The sequence below is a fragment of the Arachis ipaensis genome, chromosome B2, assembly GCF_059453495.1.
Source record: "Arachis ipaensis isolate K30076 ecotype BB chromosome B2, ASM5945349v1, whole genome shotgun sequence".
Lineage (NCBI taxonomy): Eukaryota > Viridiplantae > Streptophyta > Magnoliopsida > Fabales > Fabaceae > Arachis > Arachis ipaensis.
The window spans coordinates 87,528,439-87,549,716 of NC_142437.1; the positions used below are offsets into that span (position 1 = coordinate 87,528,439).

General features: G+C 34.0%; 1 protein-coding gene across 1 annotated transcript; it reads right to left on the reverse strand.

Annotated features, from left to right (window-relative positions):
* Positions 1-283: 283 nt before the first annotated feature.
* On the reverse strand, positions 284-10,856 carry LOC107625393 (serine carboxypeptidase-like). Its single transcript, XM_016328024.3, has 9 exons — positions 10,436-10,856; positions 9,199-9,370; positions 6,559-6,678; positions 4,491-4,634; positions 4,239-4,392; positions 2,677-2,765; positions 1,416-1,674; positions 915-1,048; positions 284-665 (listed from the first exon to the last, which is right to left on the reverse strand). Exons 1-9 carry the CDS (start codon positions 10,762-10,764, stop codon positions 537-539), a joined length of 1,530 nt encoding a protein of 509 aa, XP_016183510.1. The 5' UTR covers positions 10,765-10,856; the 3' UTR covers positions 284-536.
* Positions 10,857-21,278: the final 10,422 nt, after the last annotated feature.

Consider the following 21,278-nt stretch of genomic DNA (forward strand, 5'->3'; position numbering starts at 1 on the left):
CAGCATCAAATTTAATGAGCCTTAATATAAATCTCATTATTTCATTCGTCGTGCAGACGAGACGAAACCTATGTCCTTGCCACAATTTTTAACCATAATCATCAGCAAAAACCTCAAAGCAATTTCTCATTATATCTCCACCTCAATTCTCCTCATAAGTCTAGAATCACTCTTTAGTTTGGATATGGATCAATTCCATGAAACCAATTATTTTGAACGCCTAATATATAAATGCATCCGCCCTTACTGTCTATATTTACTAAAAATCTCCTCCACATCCTTCTTTACCTGCAACCGAATATATCAGATTGTAAAATTTTTACATTACCAACTCGTGGAAGTTAATTCCTTAAACTATTAGCAAGATTTACGTTGAACCTAAAAAAACATATAACGTAAGCATACAAACCAGCAAATATACAAGCACAACGTCCATAGAGCTTTGTGCTGGAACGATATGTTTTCAGTTTTCGGTACATTAATCTCTAAGCAATTCTTGCATTTTTGTTCCCTTTCACTAACTAAGCAACAAGACTTCACATATCAGAAACCAATTTTTCATCAGGTGCTCTGAATTCAGAAAGGGTGCCCTGAGTCCACTTCTTCAACATCTCTAATGAAGCTTTTGGCTGATCCATCGGAACCATGTGACCCGCGTCATGAACCTGTTTCCATTTCATGAAATAGTGAACAAAATAAGCATTTTCCCGTGATCATGAGCCAAAAAATACAAGTTGGTATGAAATATCGGTGTTTACCGTTTTTTCAGCACTACATGCTGTTAACGTTGCACAAGCACAAGTTTTTTTTTATTTTGGTCACGGTAAAACAAGTGATGCCAGTGATGATAATGATAATTTTTTTCATGCCAAAGCATGGATGCATTTTCTGTCGAGAGTAAAAGATATCGATACCTTCAGGAAGCTTAATGGTCCATGGCTCTTGAGTAGTCCAGCTTCTGATCCATCAACAATAAAAGGAATTTCAGGTGAGGCTACAAACTGGCTCTGACCAGACCATTCCATGGCATGAACCCATCTTGAATTACCTAATCAATGAAATCGTACCACAAGGAAAATGTCCAAATCATGCACCGAAATTTCAAAAATATGAATAAATTTAAGGTATTTTTGGTCAATTGGTCCCTATAAAATATACATTTTTTTTGTTTTAGTACAAAAGCTGTCTATTTTAATTCTTGCCATTAGTTTTCTCTATTAAATGTAGCCGTGGCATGTCTTGCCATGTCAAGATTTTAGTTTAGAGCGTCAACATTTATCCTGTTACGTCAGCATCTCACCAAAAAAAAATAATATAAGGACCAAAACTGAAGAACATATATTTTATAGGAATAAAAAATTTATTTAAGCCTTAAATTTATCAGAATTTGAATGTGTTAGTAGTAAATTACATACCGAGCCAGTTGCAGATGAGATCATATTCGCCAGCATAAACAAGCAATTTGATTCCATCCTCAAGTAGGGCAGGAATACCAACTTCAAGATTCCTCATCCAATCCACCAGCAAAGCCATATAAACTTCAGTGCTACAAGAAACAAAATGAATTTTCCCAACCCCAAGTGAATCCCGAACAGATGGTAGGTTCAGGAATTTGTCCATGTTTGAAAAGTCATAGCAGAGGCTGCCCTCACACTTCTTTCTGATATCATAGTACTGCACCATAAGTATATAAAAGCTGTTCAAAATTCTGAAAATATTCAAACTGCTTTAAGTTTGCAATCGCTGAAAGCTATCAAGACATCAGTTAGTACTAAGCAACTTGCAGAATCAAAGCTTATGTTAATGTTAGAATATCTGTGAATAAATTATTTAGGATATTATAAGATCAGTTACAATCTCATATGATCCATTATGATACAGTAGTTAAGTATGTATATTCTGTAATTATGTACAGATTATCTCTATGGTCTATATAAACCAAGAAACTGTCAAGGGGTGGTATTTATGAAACAGACTTTTCATTTGGAAAGTGGTCAATTTATCTCTCTGGACTCGGAGATACTAAAGCAAGAAAACAAGATGTAGGACATCAATATTTTGTATATTCTACTCATGGAACAACTACATATGTTTAGTTCTTGGGCTGAGTACTTCTTGCACATGGTAAAGAGTGTCGTTTGTGTGAGAGAAATAAAAAGATTGTGGGTATTTTCGGAAAAACTCTTATAACTAACTCCACCAAGCTCACAGGGTATATGCCAGACAGATTCTGCACTTTTACTGCTGTATCCCTCCACACTGATAAGAGCTCATCTCAGAATTAAAAGTCATTCTTTGACTCTCGCATAAATTAGGGTAAAGCTAACCAATTAGGTTTATGGAAAAACCTAGAAATCGATCACTGCTACAATTTGAGTACCTCCATAGGATAGACCTCAACAGAAAACTGAAGAGTAACCGCAACAAGTGATTGAGTTCACTAACTCCTCATATAAAATTATTGAATCGAGAGATATAGTAATATAGAGAAGACAAAATTGATTCAAGAACCGACAAAACCAGAGGCGACCCTTGTTTCAAAGAGGGCAGAGTGGGTTATTCACATTTCATTTGATGGTCAAAAGTGGATTGAAAGCTAAGCAGTCATTTAGGTCTAAAGAAGAAATTAAGTACATGTGCCAACCACACAGTAAAGAAAGAATTCAGTTTACTCACATTTGCATCACCAGCATGTAACATGATGTCACTGAATATGGTATTACAAACTACATATGCAGCAGTACAGGCAACTGTTCCGTCAGTGCCTGAAAGGTTTGGATTAAAATATTAAGCATAAGGCAAAAAAAGGAAAAAGATAAAGAAAAAATCAATGAAAGAAAGCCAGCCGGAAGATGTATAGCAGAATCAAGGAAGGATCCTGAACACTGTGAATCCCTGAATGACCAGGACAACAGAACCACTTGTGGTTAGCATCATAATTAATAATCCACAAACTTGTGCTTTCAATAAACAATTTCATAACCTAAAACTGAATATGAACTCAATAAAAGTAAAAATCTCAAATAATTTAGAATATAAATGTACAAACTCAATTATGCCTATCATATTCTTAAAAGCTATAATATATATGCAGGTAAATGATAAGCAAGATGTATAGCAGAAATAAGTGATGTGTGAGTAATATTTCTTTTGGTTTTCCACGGTATCTGGACGAGTGGGCTTACCACTCGACCAACCCAAGTTAGTTGACGTGTGAGTAATATGATGCATAACAACAGGGAAAGAAAGAGAAAAGAACAAAAATCCAAGAACAATTGAAATAACTAATAAGGAATAATGTCTCTATAATGCACGAGAGTATCGAGGCCAATTTATATACATCTAGGCAATTGTACACTCATAGATTAGAAATCAATCCCAGAAAACCATTTTATTCTAAAAAATGAGTGATATTACTAAATTTTCTTTGCTTTTTTCAGGAGTCTTGAACACAGTTTTTTGTAACTGAAATACTATACTAATAACTAATATGTATATTTTATTACTTTAGAGATCCTCGAGACAGATTGGTCCCTCTGTATGCAAGACTAGTTTGTCTTATAGTGATATTCTCTGAGGATATAATAGCCTTATAATAAATTAGGTAAAGTATATTTTTTGTTTCTAAAATTTTTAAAAAGTTTCAAAAATATCTCTAAGTTTTATTTTATTTCAATTTTGTCTCAAAAGTTTTCTATTTGTATCAAATATACTCCTAACAGCTAAATTTTCAAAAAGTTTAAGACCAATCCAACAATAATACATGACAACTATATCTAATTTGCTTGAGTTGAATGTTGTTTTTGTGAAATTGTTACTAGAAATTGATCCTAAGTTTTTTTAAAAAATTAGCCGCCAAGGTATATTTGATGCAAATCGAAAACTTCTGAAACAAAATTGAAATAGAATAAAACTTAGAGATATTTTTAAAATTTTTATCAAATTTCAAAAATGAAAAATATACTTTATCCTAATAAATTTGTTAAGGACTTATTTGTCCAACATGCATATAAAAAAATTTATTGAAAATGATAGAGCGACTAATCTATCTAACGGGAGTAAATCTCACGGATTTCCAAAGTAATCAAAATTTATTGGGACCAATTTGGGATATTTACTCTAATAATAATAATAATAATAATAATAATAATAATAATAATAATAATAAATGAAAAATGAAAAATAAGAAGAAAAGAAAAACATTAGAAACATTTAATCAAAGGAAAATTATAAATTACCACATAGCTTTATTGCCAATTCACAGGCTGGGACCAAGAGTAAGTTAAGGCGCTTATGTGTAGCCTTTGAAATTATGCCCATGTCCAGTGCATAATCCGGATAAGCTTTGTACTGAATTGCAGGATCAGTAAGACCGTTACCAATGGCAAATCCCTGTTCAAATAGTTAAAATAAGATAAGCAAGTATCCTTTCACTCAACCACAATTCTAGCACTGATAATTAGATTTGTTCACCATATAATGTAACATACCTTCAGGTTTATATGAATTCCTTCATTAGCTTGGTTTCCCTTGTGGACACGAGCTGCAAATGCAGGAATATAGTGCCCAGCATATGATTCACCGGTAATAAAAAAGTCATTCTTTGCATATTGCGGATGCTCTTCAAAAAAGGCCTGGAGAAAAAATGATAAAAACTATTTCAATGATAGTTTAGTCTTTCTAAATTATTGTTACTTTGTCTTCATGTGTCTATTGCTTGTACTACTACTATGTCCTATGATATAATAAAAAGCTTGCATCTACATTTGGGCTTGACAACAAAAATTCTAAGCTGGTAATCACTATTAAGATACCTCTCCAATATTCATTTTACATATCTACTAAAATTCTTTCTCTTATGTTAACCTTGATGACTTTGGGTTTCTTCCAACATCAAAGCGGTGCTCAACTTTTGTGAAAGCAACCCAATGGTGGCCGTCACTTCAGTGTTTGGTCGCACTTTTGTGATCGCACTTTCAAATTTCAGCAACCATCATTCGATGAGAGTAGTGCATTGAGGCACTGTTATGTGTAGCTAGAATCTTGAAGTTAATAGCATTTAAGAGACCATAACCAGTGGCATTGGCAAGTCAAAGATGCATATTGCAGCATGAAGTATTAATATTAAAGCAAATTGAGTTGGCCATCCCTCAACTTGAGAGTTGAAATGTGCTAAAGAACCCTAGAAACGGGGAAGAATGTGCATACACAATCTTGAGGAAGTCTAACTTCCAGTCAGCTATTTATTCCTTTCAGTCCCGAAGTCCTAACCAACTTTCCTGTCAAACTCATTACAATTCGTTGATCCAGTACCTGAGCCCAACTCTATATCTCTTTCTAATACACACTTGATCATAAAATGGGTTCCTGTGATCCTGTCACTACAACCCCCCACCCTCCCTCCCCTCCTTCCCCCTTGCTATCCTCCTCTTCTAGCTGCTCACAGCAATTGTCACAATCTAGTAGCCCAACCATTTCACCAAAACTCCACTGCACAAGCTGAGGACTGCACGTCAATTATAAACCAGAAACTTAAGATAGGAGGAACTAATACAGAAAGACTGAAGGAAACAAGACTGAATCAGTGTTGTTCAGCTCCCATTCAGGTGTGTATATATAAGAATGATACAAGGTAGCAACAGGAAAAGACATCCTCCCAACAAAGCGAAAAACAAAAGATTAGTGACCTCTCAACATGTTTGAGAGGAAAAGTCCTCTAAAGAAATAATGAGCTTTACCTAATATAGAGGCCAAATGCTTATATCGCCTCCCAAAAAACTTGTTTAACTAAAAATTTACCATTAAAGGTGCGCACTCTACTTAAAAACTCCAGATAGTGACTATCTATTATGCACTGAAGAAAGAAAGATAGACAATGATAGTAAATTCTAGATTTCTGTCTCTGTCCCAACTCGAGAGTATAGCAAACAATTCTGAGTATTCCCTCAGCATTCTCCCACTTCCCTAATATCCTGCTCTCTAACCCAAAACAGAATAACATGAAACATGCAGCATCCCCACTAACTTTGTCACCTGGCAAGTTAGTTGCAATAATTTTCCCAGCCTCAACTCTTTCTTTTGGGACCCTGACTACGGCCTATGCCTAGTATAGTAACTTTACCAGTTGTAACTTTTGAACTGAAAGGGGTAACATCCCTATTCACTATTGTCACTCACTTTAGAAGGGGCAGGGCCAATACAAAGAGAGTGGATACTATAACCTCAGAATAAAGTAAAACATATAAGCCTTAAGAGATTGAGCTGTACCAAGACAAAAGTATATCGTTATTTGTACCATTCAAATTGAAACAAGGCATACTGACCTATTCATTTCTACTTCTCATAATACACTATTCTGGAAACACTATTGAACACAGCTTCTAAAACTCTCTTATTGGTGAATCTTAGCCAGTTACTCAAATCAAATTCAGCACAATAACAACAAATACCATTGATGAAAAGAAGTTTAGAGATACAATTGGAAACCCAAATTTTCAGTAATGAAGACATTATATTGAAAAACTAGTAACTAATAATAATTAGTGCAAACAAAAGTACCTGTATAAAGTCATATAGATCATTGCTAACTCCCTTTTCATCATGGCGAATGTCACGTGAATCAGTACTGTAACTAAAGCCGGTTCCAGTTGGTTGGTCCACATACAAAAGATTTGCAGCCTACAAGATGACCAGAAAAATTTCAACACCCATAGATTATTCCTTCAATTCAATTTTGATGCATTTGAAAATTGACAGCCCATAGCAAAACATCTAGCTGTAAATATTTACTACACAAATAGCCTGACCCCATATAAAGGCAAACCATTCTCTGATTTCATAAATGGTTATCACTAGAGACTTCCAAAACATGGCAAAAGGTAATTCACATGCTAACTCAGTGTCTACACAGCAATTCACGCTCTTGTGTCTAAGTGATATGTCTTGTTTAGGCCATTAGTTTGTTGTGGAATATCCCAAAGTAATGGATTGTCTAATGATAATCCTCTCAAGTTTCGGGAGGATGCTTATATGGGAAATGTTACTTGCTTCAAGTGTGAGGATTATCCTTGAAATATTTGCATAACCCCCATTTAGAGCTTTAAATCCATTAGCGCCCTCATTTATATTTTTCATTGTTTAAAACAGAAGAGTGGGGGAGGGGGAGCCGAATGCAAAGCAGCTTGCGTTACACAGGTTTGGGAGAGGGCCACACTAGATGAGTATAATATATAGAGTGTAACTTAAATACAAGCATCAAAAGCTGATTTCATTGCTTGGACTAGTGACTTTGAGGTAACACAGAAACAATTAAACCACTGTTTCAAGGCTCCCATCTATCTTATTGTTTAAAAAAGAGTAAACGATCAAAATCATTCCTGATTTTTGAAGACGCATCACTTTTGATAAGGACAAAAATGTTCTCAAAACATTTTGGATTAGGAAACAAAAGTGAATAATGATTTAAATTGGGGTAATAATAAAACTAGTGAATACGAATCCCTTTTGTTTTACCTCAAATTTAGTCATTTATCCACTAATACAAATAAGAGCATTAGGAATTGGGATCCTTCTTATATGATTTTATACCAGATAACATTGCGGCTTATAGCAGCCATAATGGAATAGATATAAATATTTATAATAAAATCCGATAATCTATTAATATATTCCCATCAAAAAAAGAATATAATATAAAAGGCATAATTCATAAACATATATTGTCAAGGCATCAAACGCAATAAACATAATATAAACCATAAAACTTACATATAGAGTATATGACTAAGAATCTAAGATAAACTAAAATCTAAGGATGCGTTTGGTTTGCGTTTTTATTTTCAGTATTTTTTGTTTTTTGGATTTTGTGAAAGAAAATGTGAAAATAGAAGGTAAAAACAGAAAACAAGATTTTATTGTTTTCACTTTTTCCTTCACAAAATCCAGAAAACAGAAAACACAGAAAATGAAAACGCACTCTAATAATCTATTCCTCGTTTTCTTCTTCAATGTAATTGTTGCGGACATCACCTTTGGAGTCAGTCTCGGGTCGTGTGGCCCACAGACCGACTTCGCAAACTCAGGGCAGGTGTGGCCCGAACAACATGGGTATCAGCCTTAACGGCTTTTCATCTTTCAAATTCCCTCATATCTCGCCTAACCCCTTGAAAACAGGAGATAAGCAACGCAATAGGGGAGCCACCAGCTCCTAAGTATGATCAAACCCCATACGTACCACCCCCCCTCCCCCCTTCGATCAAGGAAGCTACTGCCAGTCTGTGTTTGTCCTAGGTTACCGCCCCCCCCCCCCCCCCCCCCAAAAAAAAACCATTATTAATTTATCATTCACATCTTTCTCTGATAGGGCATATTCCTTTTTCTCTTCTAACTTTGAATCCTCAAATTTAACATTACTTTTCCCTCCTTACTCTTAGAAGCTTTGGCAGCTGCTGCACTTGTTCCACCACCACCACCCTAGTATTTTACTCTAGCCTCTCCATGTCCTATGCACACTTCCCAATTTAGACCATCATAACCATCACCTTCAAAAACAAATGTTTCCTGCTCTATCATCATCATCATCCTCCATCTCTCCAAGGCACTCATTATGCTCATCAATATCATTTAGTGAAACAGGGTCAATTTCATCTCTATTTAACAGACTGAGTTTTATGCTTCACGCTAGATTATGTTCATGACTTCATGGCATTTCGCCTTTTGGTGCCTTGACATTATGTGTTTGACTTATTCTTTTTGTGCCTTTGAGCATAATTTATACTGTTGTTCATGTTTGATGAGGAATAGATTAATAGATTAAATATGTATTATATTTAGGCTGCTATGCCTTGTGCTGTAAGCTGCAATGCTATACACTAATTTTATAGTGGTTTTAGGCAAAACAAGATGTGCTGCAATCTGCTATTGATAACCTTGATTGACGCACATAATCATGGAACTCATTAATTTAAACTGGAAAAATTATGAGCAGGTTAGCCATTGCAAAATAGTTTTGAACTCGCTTGTAACACATAGCAGCAGTATGGTAATTCGTTCCCTTAGAAAGTAATACGCAGTCCAAAAAGAATTATAAGAAGTTGTTTATCTGTTTACACTAAATGCACATGCACATGCACATGCAATAGGCCATGTCAACAATTGTTGAATGTAATGCACGGAAACAAAAATATTAAACTGGAATACCTTGTCCCAACCATAATCATTCCACACAAGAGTCAAGTTGTCTGTAATTTTGAAAGGGCCATTTTCATAAAACAAAGCTATTTCACTAGAACATCCAGGTCCCCCAGTCAACCAAATTACAAAAGGATCCTCTTTGCTGTTGTTGCGTGATTCAAAGAAAAAGTAGAACATCCTGCCATATCCAACCAATAGTTAGAAAAGAATAACATAATTACAAAAATAATATTGAGAGACCCGAGTCTGGTATAAAATAATTTTATGAAACTATAACAGCTATACAATACTTCTCCAATAAAATGTTTATGTTGATATATAACACATAGAGTAACAAAATAGAGTAACTATCCTCAATTGACACAATGGTATAATCATAATAATCTACTAATGTTGAAGACATTATAATACAGTCATCAAAACTATCCGAACTGATTCAAGCAGCAATATGGTCCTTGAAATTTGAAATTATACTCCCCTTGCAATTTCATCTATGGATTTAATTTGCATCAAGCAGTCCCTAAACTTTCAAAATTCATGTAACGTCATACTTTTATCTCGCTTCCTAGAAGAACAAAGTTTATGTGAACACTCAATATGTGAATACTCAATGCTATAAACTCAAGGACATGTAAATTAATTGAATTCGTCAATGTTTCAAGTTTAGTAGAATCTGACTGGCTAACTAAACTTAACACAAGAATGTTAGAATTGTGTGCTATTACATAAGCGCCAAATTTACTGTTTTTTTTTTTTTTTAAGAAAAAGGATCTAATTGCAATGACAATGTAATATCAACCAATAGAAATTTATTAAAATACCAAATAGCCGTAAATATCTATCCACAATCACAACTCTCCCACGAGATTTTGCACCTTGAATTTCTATTGCTTAACAGGGTAATACATAGAAATTATAATCGCCACAAAAAATATATCAATCAAACACCCATCTACTGTCTTAAAAATCATCCTAAGATATATATGCGATTGAAACAAAACTCCAAAAACATAGATAAATAATAGTAACGTTGAAGTACAACAAATTGTGTGTTTAGCTCGGTTTTGCCGTTTGGGAAGCTCAGTATTATTTTCTTGTAGATTTTACTAAACTATAGCTTTGAGTTGCAAACAGAAGCTCAAAAATGCTATAAGACTTATTTTAAGCTTTTTTCTTTTCTTTTGACACATAGTTCAGGAAAAGACGAAGTTGACCCGCAAGTTGAGTCGGTAAAGTGCAGTACCTTGCAGCATGGGAATGTTCAATGGAATAATAGCCAGCATAGTGACCCAAGTCTTGAACGGAAACACCAGAATCAGAAGGGGATAGATTCGGGAACCTGAGGCGCTTCTCGATGATCTGACGGGGTCCGACTGAGGCATTAACGGCGGCGGAAGCGGGAACGATGTTGATGTCGTCCTCCGGGAACAAATTGAGATCCGCTATGAGCTTCTTAGCGTGAAAACTCGCTTGAAGAATATTCTCTTTATTACTATGTGCGGTTGAAGCTGATAGTGCGACTGAGAAGAGGAGAAGAAGGAGGAAGACGATAGTGGAGTTAGAGAGACCCATCGCCGTTTACATGTACGGACGACCCATTTTCCCGTTGAAAAATCTATATAGTGAAAACAAACCATGGGGGCGTAGGGATGGATTTAAAAAAAAGAAAAAAACTCTGCGTAGAAGCGATTAGGGCTTGTAAATATTACAAGTCAATTAAACTCTAATCCCCAAAATTCGCTGTAAGTGCTATATTTCTTACACGCGCTACATTCCTTCTTTTTCTCTTCTTTTTCGATTGTTCTTTTCTCCTCCTTTCTCACTGGTTTGTTTTTCGTCGTTGACGTTAGTTCCTCCACATACTGTTACGGCACGTTTTCATTGCACCTTCTTCTTCTTTTTGCTGCACGTTCTTCTTCCTCTTCCTCTTTTTCTTCCTCTTCATCTTCCTCTTCTTCTTCTTCTTTTCTTCTTCTTCTTCTTCTTCATTGCACCTTCTTTTCTTTTTCTTCTTCTTCTTCTGCACGTTCTTTTTCTTTCTTCTTTTTCTTCTTGCTGCACTTTCTTCTTCTTCTTTTTTTATTATTCTCGATTTCTATTGTTTTTTGACATCAAGCTCTGAAATCGTTTTTGAAGAAGAAGAAGTAGCAGAATATGAGGAGGAGAAAGAGAAAGAGTTTTGAATTATACATGATTTTGGGTGTATTTCTTAAATTCTTTGGGTGTATTTTCTGTAATCTTTTGGGTGTATTTCTATAATCGTTTGGGTGAATTCCTGTAACCGTTTGGGTGTATTTCTGTAATCTCTTGGGTGTATTTTATGTAATCGTTTGGATGTATTTCTGTAATGTTTGCCATTTTTTCTGAAATGAAAAATACACCCATAGATATATACACCCATAGATATGAGTCAGATACACCCATAGATATCAGTCAGATATCACTCAAATACACCTAAATGATTACAGAAATACACCCAAAGGATTACAGAAAATACACCCAAACGGTTACAAGAATTCACCCAAACGATTATAGGAATACACCCAAAGGATTTAAGAAAATACACCCAAAATTCGTTGAAGTACATCTTATGCATAATTCAGAACTCTTTCTCTTTCTCCTCCTCATCTTCTGCTGCTTCTTCTTCAAAAACGATTTTACCATGAAAAATCAAAAAAAAAAAAGAAAAGAGAAAACAGAGAGAAAAGACGTAAATGAAGAAGAAGAAAAAGAAGAAAAGGAAAACGAGGAAGAAGAACGTGCAGAAACGAAAGAAAAGGAGAAGAAGAAGAGTGAGAGGAAGAAGAACGTGCAGCAAAAAGAAAAAGAAGAATTTCAGAAACCATGAAAATCGAAAAAAAAACGAAGATTTAGAGGAAGAGGAAGAGGAAGAGGAAGAGGAAGAAGAAGAAGACGAAGACAAAGAAGAAGAAGAGAAGAAGAAAAAGAAGAAGAAGACGAAGAGGAACCGTTTGAGTGGGGCGCGTGTAGTTACGCTCCATTCAAAATGAGTTAATGCGCGTGTTAATGAAGTTTGGGCTGATAACTTGTAAAACTTGTACGGCCTTTTTACTTGTATGTGTAGCAGGCCCTTAAAAAAAAAAGAACACAAGTAGTGTAAAATCATTTTATTAGTGTATTTAATTATATGATGTTATATTAATAAAAATTACTATCTTAAATATGTATGAATGATCATCTAAAAAATTATTATAATTATATGACTATATAAAATATTTTACAGTATAATAAAATTAAATATACATTAAAATATAAAGAATAAAGTATATTTTTTGTCCCTTAAGTTTAACAAAAGTTTTAAAAATACCTCTAAGTTTTATTTTGTTTTAATTCTATCCCAAAAATTTTCGATTTGCATCAAATATACTCCTAATGGCTAATTTTTTAAAAAATTTAAGACTAATTCAACAACAATTTCATAAGAACAATCCTTAACACAAGCAAATCAAACATAATTTTCATACATTATTGTTAAATTGATCTTAAATTTTTTGAAAATTTAGTCGTCGATAGTATATTTGATACAAATCAAAAAATTTTGGGACAAAATAGAAACAAAATAAAATTTAAGGATATTTTTAAAACTTCTGCCAAACTTTAAGGACAAAAATATACTTTATCCAAATATAAAATATATATTAAAAATAAATAAAATTATATATATATATATATATATATATATATACTAGTTGATTTAGTAGCTAATTTTGATATATAAATTATATATTTTTTTTAAAATAGATAAAATAAATTTATTACTTTCACTAACATTTTTTCGATTTAAATTGATTTTTTTGAATAAAAAAAATCATGTTTATCAATAAAGTTTTTTATTTAATTTTAAATTTATTTAGATATATTATTTTAAAAAAATATTTTTATTAAAAAAATTATTTTTTTAAACTAATAAAAAAATATTTTATTTAAAAAAAACAAAAAATAATTTTAATACTTAAAAATTTTTATTTTAAAATATTTAATAAAATATAAAATAATTTTTTACTATTAAAAAATAAATATTTTTTTACAAGCCAATTGAACCTACTCTTTTATTAAATGTCTTTAGTTTTTTATGATATTATCTAAATTCTATAAGTTAGGGATTAATTTATCATGGATTGAAATTTTATTTAATAATTTATCGTTGTTCAATAAATTACTATATCTATAAGATAAAATTTAAATTCTTAATATTTATTTAAATAGATTAATAAATTAATTAATAGATGAATCCAACTTAATAAAATGAAAAGTATTTAAAACATGTTAATTAAACCGTGAAATGATTTCGAGGAGCAATTATAATAAATTAATAACTAATAACTAATAAGCAATCTAGAGCTACTCGTAAAGGAAAGAACTAAGTAAACAATAAAAATTGAGTGAGTACTCACAAAAGCGGGAGTACGTACTTCTCATCTAGCACTCCATGAGTTCATTTACGCTTTGTTAGGGTTTCACTGCGCCGTCTCTATGGTTACACCTTTCTTTGTCTTTTCTTCGTTAAAGTCTTTTCCATCTTCTTCTACTTTCTTCTCTTAATTTCTTTTCCACTTAGTTCCCTAATTTTCGTTTTCTCTCCCAATTCATTTCTCTTTTAATTCATTCCGTTTTTTAATTCACTCATTCCATATATCTTATTTCTCTCTGAAATCATTAAATACCAATTCTGTTTTTCTCTACACCATGAGCAACAAATCAGAGACTCAGAACCTTCATATAATTGATAGTGATCAGGAGGATGACTTGATCGTTTTAGCTAATGAAGATGTTTCTGAAGGAATTCAAGCTTGTACACGGAGCCTGTCCGGAAGAATTTTTTCAGATCGGATCTTTTCCGTAGGTACCATAGAAGGGGCTCTCTATGCAATATGGAATAAACCAGAAGGATTAAGAGTAGTCAAAAAATCCAGGAACCAATTTCAATTTTTCTTTGAGAATGACTCTGATGTGACTCGAATTGGGGCATGAATCTAAGAACTGCCAATGTTTTATTGATGATTCTGCCCAAAACAATATCAAGAAAGATAGAGTTGGTGAATGGCTTAAGGCAGATCAAGTCGGTAGGCCTTTAACTGAAAAGAGAGCTTCCTTCAATCCTAACCAACCTCAGGATGGTTCTATTCCAGCCCAACCGAAGAAAAAATCTCTACCTGCTTGGCTTTTTTATAGTTTCTCAAAAATGAGTGTGCAAGATGATCAGAAAAAATATAATAATGAAAAAATTGCTGCCAATTCGGGTTCTAGAGTAGAAAATGAGTGTGAATTAGAAAACACAGGTATGGCTACTGATACTAATTCTTCTTCTAATGCTTTATTGGAGATATCTTATCCCATGAATAATGTCCAACACAATAACAACGTCATATCCAAGTTTAAAAAGGAGAACAAAAAGCCAAACCTGAAACAACATGCCAGAAAGTCTGTGATAGGTTTCAAACGGAGGAGTGGAGGTAATGGTACTGAAGATATTTCAAAGAAAATTTGTCTCAATGATATTGTCTCTAATGCAGGGTGCCAGCCTTCAAGTGGCACCTAAAGAAATATGAAACTGCTCTCGTGGAATTGTCGGGGTTTGGGGAGACCCCTAACAATCCACAATTTTAAAAGGATTTGCAAATCCTACTCCCCCAAGGTTGGTTTTATTTGTGAAACAAAAAATCAATCTCGACAAGTTGAAAGAAAATTAAGATCTTGTGGTTTCAAAGAATGGTTTATTGTGGATCCGGATGGATTATCAGGGGGTTTGGCAATGGCATGGAGGGATGGTGGCACTGTTTAGATTTTACAGCATGGTAGATTCTTCATTGCGGCATCAGTTCTGACAGCTGGTTCTAATGATCCCTATGATATTCTAGGTGTTTATCTCAGTTCAAATGATCAACATAGAATGGCTCAGTTTGCTGAATTAACTTCAGTCACCCAACAGTTTGATGGTAAGGTTGTGTTAATGGGTGATTTTAATGCCATTTCTAATCAATTGGAGAAAGCAGGTGGGGGGTGCTAAATCTCCTTCTTCTATCGAAACCTTTAACAATTTTATTGATGATAATTCTCTGATTGATATTGGTATGGTCGGAAGACCATTCACTTGGTCGAATAGACGGAGGGGTGATGAGTTGATACGGGAAAGACTGGAGTGATTCCTGGTAGGAGTTGATTGGCAGCAACTCTATCCCAATGCAACGGTTCTTAGACTATCAGAATCAGGCTAGGATTACTCCCCTCTTCTCTTAGACTCTAATCCGAGAACTGAGGGATCTAAATGCCGATTCAAATTCCAAGAAAGATGGTTTTCCAATGATGAAATAAGGCAGATTGTTAGAGAGGTTTGGTACGAACAGATTGATGGTTCAGCCATGTATATCCTAGCTCAAAAAATAAAGCATTGTCGGCATAAGATTGTCAGATGGTAGCAAGAACACAGATCTAATTCGAAGGTGGAGATTGATTTAATACAGTCTAAATTAGAGGAACTTCGTTTAGCAGAAATTCATGGAGGCGACATCATTTTAGAAATAGAGGACAAACTTGAAAAAGCATTGCAAAATGAGGAATCTTATTGGAAAGATAAGTCTAGAGTCAAAAGGCTCAAATCCGGTGATCAGAATATAGCTTTCTTCCATCAGAAATTTAGAAATCGAACCCGAAGGAATAGAATTTGGCAACTAACTAGCAGTGATGGTGAAGTGGCTACTTCAAATGCTGGTATTGCTTCTGTGGCTGAATCTTATTTCAATGACATCTTTTCCTCCACTTTTCATGAGAACTTGAACCTCTGTTTACTAATTTTGAACCTAAGGTTACAGCTCACATAAACCGTAGGCTTCAAAGACCAGTGACTATGGAGGAAGTGAAACGTGCAACATTTAGCATTCATCCTCAAAGTGCTCCAGGAGATGATGGTATGATAGCAAAATTTTTTCAAAGCTTCTGGAACATACTTAGTGGTGATGTGTTTCGAGCAGTTAAGATCTTCTTTTCAAGGGGTAGAATTTTGAAGGGTTTTAACCACACTCAGATCTGTCTTATTCCCAAGATTTCTGATGCTAAAGATATGACTCAGGTAAGACCAATAAGCCTATCTTTAGTCTTTTACAAGATTATCTCCAAAGTATTTGTACATAGATTTCAGGATATGATGAATAGACTAATTAGCCCTACGCAGAGTGCTTTTATTAAAGGCAGATTAATCTATGATAATATCCTAATTACTCACGAATGTATGCATTACTTGAAGAACAAAAAAAGGGGACTCGAAAATGAAATGGCGTTAAAATTAGATATGAGTAAGGCATATGATAGGGTGGAATGACACTTTCTTTAGTTTATATTGGAGAAGTTTGGTTTTGACTCCCGGTGGATCATGTGGATTCGAGAATTAGTGACAACTATTTCTTATTCTGTTATTGTGGAAGGACAACCTTATGGTTTCTTCAAACCAAATAGAGGTATTTGACAAGGAGATCCTCTATCTCCCTATCTTTTTTCTTTTTTGTGCAGAAGATCTCTCATTCTTGCTACACAAGGCAGAACAAAACAGACTAATTCAGGATCTTTAGATACATAGGCGATGTCCCAAGGTCAACTACCTCCTCTATGCTGATGATTCCATCTTATTCTATAAGGCTAATCCTGAAGCATGTTCAAATATCCTGCATTTATTGAATTCTTATGAAAGCATCAGTGGCCAGAGGGTAAATCATAATAAATCTGCTATATTTTTAGCCACAACACTCCCTCCACTACTCATACACTACTGGCTAACTCTATGAATATTAATCATATTAGGGTTCCGGATAAATACCTTGGTTTGCCTTCTACAGTCTCTAAATCGAAAAAGGCTTCTTTTAGTATGATAAAAAAAAAGGTTCGGAAAAAAATCCAAGGGTGGAAGCGCAATCTTCTATCGTCAGGTGGTAGACACGTATTGCTTAAGGCAGTGGGAGAAGTGATGAGCGGATAATTTATACGCTTTTTGGCATTGTTTTTAAGTAGTTTTTAGTATGATTTAGTTAGTTTTTAGTATATTTTTATTAGTTTTTAAATAAAAATTACATTTCTGGACTTTACTATGAGTTTATGTGTTTTTCCATGATTTCAGGTATTTTCTGGCTGAAATTGAGGGACCTAAGCAAAAATCTGATTCAGAGGCTGAAAAATGACTGCAGATGCTGTTGATTCTGACCTCCCTGCACTCGAAATGGATTTTCTGGAGCTACAGAAACTCAATTGGCGCGCTCTTAATTGTGTTGGAAAGTAGACATCCAGGGCTTTCCAGAAATATATAATAGTCCATACTTTTCTCGAGTTTTGATGACGCAAACTGGCGTTCAAACGCCAACTTCCTGCCCTATTCTGGAGTTAAACGCCAGAAACAGGTTACAACCTGGCGTTTAACTCCAAAAATAGTCTCTACACATGAAAGCTCAATGCTCATCCCAACCACACACCAAGTGGGCCCGAAAGTGGATTTTCTGCATCATCTACTTATTTCTGTAATCCTAGCTACTAGTTTAGTATAAAAACTACTTTTAGTGATTTATTTCGAGGAATCCTTGGATCATTTTTGAGACTATATTTGTATCACTTTTGATCATTGATCACGTTTAGGGGGCTGGCCATTCGGCCATGCCTGGACCTTCATCACTTATGTATTTTCAACAGTAGAGTTTCTACACACCATAGATTAAGGTGTGGAGCTCTGCTGTTCCTCATGAATTAATGTAAAGTACTATTGTTTTCTTATTCAATTCAAGCTTATTCCCATTCTAAGATATTCGCTTGCACTTTAACCATGATGAATATGATGATCCGTGACACTCATCACTATTCTCAACCTATGGACGCGTGCCTAACAACCACTTCCGTTCTACCTTAGATCGAGCGTGTATCTCTTAGCCTCCATTCCGAAAGATCGGAGTCTTCGTGGTATAAGCTAGAATCATTGGCGGCCATTCCTGAGATCCGGAAAGTCTAAACCTTGTCTGTGGTATTCCGAGTAGGATCTGGGAAGGGATGACTGTGACGAGCTTCAAACTCACGAGTGTTGGGCGTAGTGACAGACGCAAAAGGATCAATGGATCCTATTCCAACATGATCGAGAACCGATAGATGATTAGCCGTGCGGTGACAGCGCATCTGGACCATTTTCACTGAGAGGACAGGAAGTAACCATTGACAACGGTGATGCCCAACATACAGCTTGCCATGGAAAGGAGTATGAATGATTGAATGAAGACAGTAGTTAAGTAGAGATTCAGAAGGAGCAAAGCATCTCCATACGCTTATCTGAAATTCTCACCAATGAATTACATAAGTATTTCTATCTTCATCTTATTTTATTTATCAAAACCTCATAACCATTTGAATCTGCCTGACTGAGATTTACAAGATGACCATAGCTTCCTTCAAGCCGACAATCTCCGTGGGATCGACTCTTACTCACGTAAGGTTTATTACTTGGACGACCCAGTACACTTGCTGGTTAGTTGTGCAAAGTTGTGAAGAAGAATTGAGATTATGATAGTGCGTACCAAGTTTTTGGCGCCGTTGAGATCACAATTTCGTGCACCAAGTTTTTGGCGCCGTTGACGGAGATTGTTCGAGTTTGGACAACTGACGGTTCATCTTGTTGCTCAGATTAGGTAATTTTATTTTAATTTTAAGCTTTTTGTTTTTATTTTTATTTTCGAAAAAAAAAATTTCAAAAAAATAAATTATTCTATGACTTCAGAATTTTTAAGAATGAATTCTAGAGTTTCATGATGATCTGTTGAAGTCTGGCGGGCTGTGAAGCCATGTCTAATCTTTTGGACCGAGGTTTCAACTCATCATCACAAGAGCTTTTTGATTCTCATCAATTCAGTTGTTGTATGCCTGATTTGTATGCTAAAGCTTGGCTGGCTATTGGCCATGTCTAGTGTTTTGGGACCGGAGCTTTCACTGAAAGCTTGGCTAGCTAGTAAGCCATGTCTAATTCCTGGACTGGAGCTTTAGACTAACATTGCATGATTCCTGGAATTCTTATTAAAAATTTTGAAATCTTTATTTTTCTTTTCCAATTAATTTTCGAAAAATACAAAATTTTTTTTTAATAAAATCATAAAAAAACAAAAAAAAAATTTATGTTTATTGTTTGAGCCTAGGGTCAAATTGTAAGTTTGGTGTCAATTGTATCTTTGTAACTTTTCTTTAAATTTTTGAAAACCCATGCATGATGTTCTTCATGATCTTCAAGTTGTTCTTGATGATCTTCTTTGTTTGATCTTTGCATTTTCTTGTTTTGTGTCTTTTCTTGTTTTTCATATGCAATTTCAATTTGTTAGTGTCTAAACATTGAAAATTTCTAAGTTTGGTGTCTTGCATGTTTTTCTTTTCTTAAAAATTTCAAAAAATAAGTTCTTGATGTTCATCTTGATCTTCAAAGTGTTCTTGGTGTTCATCTTGACATTCAAAGTGTTCTTGCATGCATTGTGTGTTTTGATTCATAATTTTCATATTTTGAGTCTTTTTATTGTTTTTCTCTTTCATCATTAAAAATTCAAAAATAAAAAAAATATATTTTCCTTTTTCTTCTTATAAAATTCGAATATTTGAATTGACTTTTTCAAAAAATTTTAAAATCTAGTTGTTTCTTATGAGTCAAATCAAAATTTCAATTTAAAAATCTTATCTTTTCAAAACTTTTTCAAAAATCAAATCTTTTTCATTTTTCTTTTATGATTTTCGAAAATTTTAAAAATGATTTTCAAAATCTTTTTCTTAATTTTATTCCATATTTTTCAAAACCTTTACTAACAATTAATGTGATTGATTCAAAAAAAAATTTTAAGTTTGTTACTTGCCTATTAAGAAAGGTTCAATCTTTAAATTTTAGAATCATATCTTTTAGTTTCTTGTTAGTCAAGTAATCAACTTTAATTTTCAAAAGCAAATCTTTTTAATTTCAAATTCAAATCTTTTTCAAAATGATTTTCAATCATATCTTTTTCTATTTCAATCATATCTTTTTCAAAAATTAATTTCAAAATCTTTTCTAACTTCTTATCTTTTCAAAATTGATTTTCAAAATTCTTTTCAATTAACCACCTAACTTTTTGTTTGATTTTCAAAATTCTTATCTTTTTCAAAACTACCTAACTACTTTTCTCTCTCTAATTTTCGAAAATTACTAACCCCTTTTTCAAAATTTTTTCTAATTAACTAATTGTTTTAATTTTTAATTTTAATTATACTCCTTCTCTTAATTTTCGAACTCTAACTGCATTTTAAAATAAAAACAAAAATATTTTCATTTTATTTTAATTTAATTTCGAATTCAATCTCACTCTCTCATCTCTCTATTTATTTATTCATCTACTAACACTTCCCTCTCACTCAAAATTCAAACCCCATCTTCTTCTCTGTATTCGAATTTTTCTCTTTTCCTTCTTCTATTCTTCTCTTCTTATACTTACATAAGGAATCTCTATACTGTGACATAGAGGATTCCATATTTTCTTTTCTGTTCTCTTCTTTTTCATATGAGCAGGAACAAGGATAAGAAAATTCTTGTTGAAACTGACCCTAAATCTGAAAGGACTCTGAAGAGGAAGCTAAAGGAAGCTAAGGCACAACTCTCTGGAGAGGACCTAACAGAAATTTTCGAAAAAGAAGGAGACATGGCCGAACCCAATAACAATGGTGGAGATGCAAGGAAGATGCTTGGTGACTTTATTGCACCCTCTTCTAACTTCTATGGAAGAAGCATCTCACTTCCTACAATTGGAGCAAACAACTTTGAGCTTAAGCCTCAATTAGTTTCTCTAATGCAGCAGAACTGCAAGTTTCATGGACTTCCAATGGAAGATCCTCATCAGTTTTTAGCTGAATTCTTGCAAATATGTGACACTGTCAAGACCAATGGAGTTGATCCCGAGGTCTACAGGCTTATGCTTTTCCCTTTTGCTGTAAGAGACAGAGCTAGAACATGGTTGGATTCACAACCTAAGGAAAGCCTGAACTCTTGGGATAAGCTGTTTAGTGCTTTCCTGGCCAAATTCTTTCTACCTCAAAAGATGAGC

Bases quoted from the DNA above. Each gene is read 5' to 3' on its own strand.
- LOC107625393 (XM_016328024.3), bottom strand. From the start codon at position 10,764: ATGGGTCTCTCTAACTCCACTATCGTCTTCCTCCTTCTTCTCCTCTTC. The intron at 6,679-9,198 runs GTATTCCAGTTT...GTCATCTTGTAG, and splicing joins ATGATTATGGTTGGGACAAG to GCTGCAAATCTTTTGTATGT. The intron at 1,675-2,676 runs GTGAGTAAACTG...CTTATGGTGCAG, and splicing joins TACATGCTGGTGATGCAAAT to TACTATGATATCAGAAAGAA.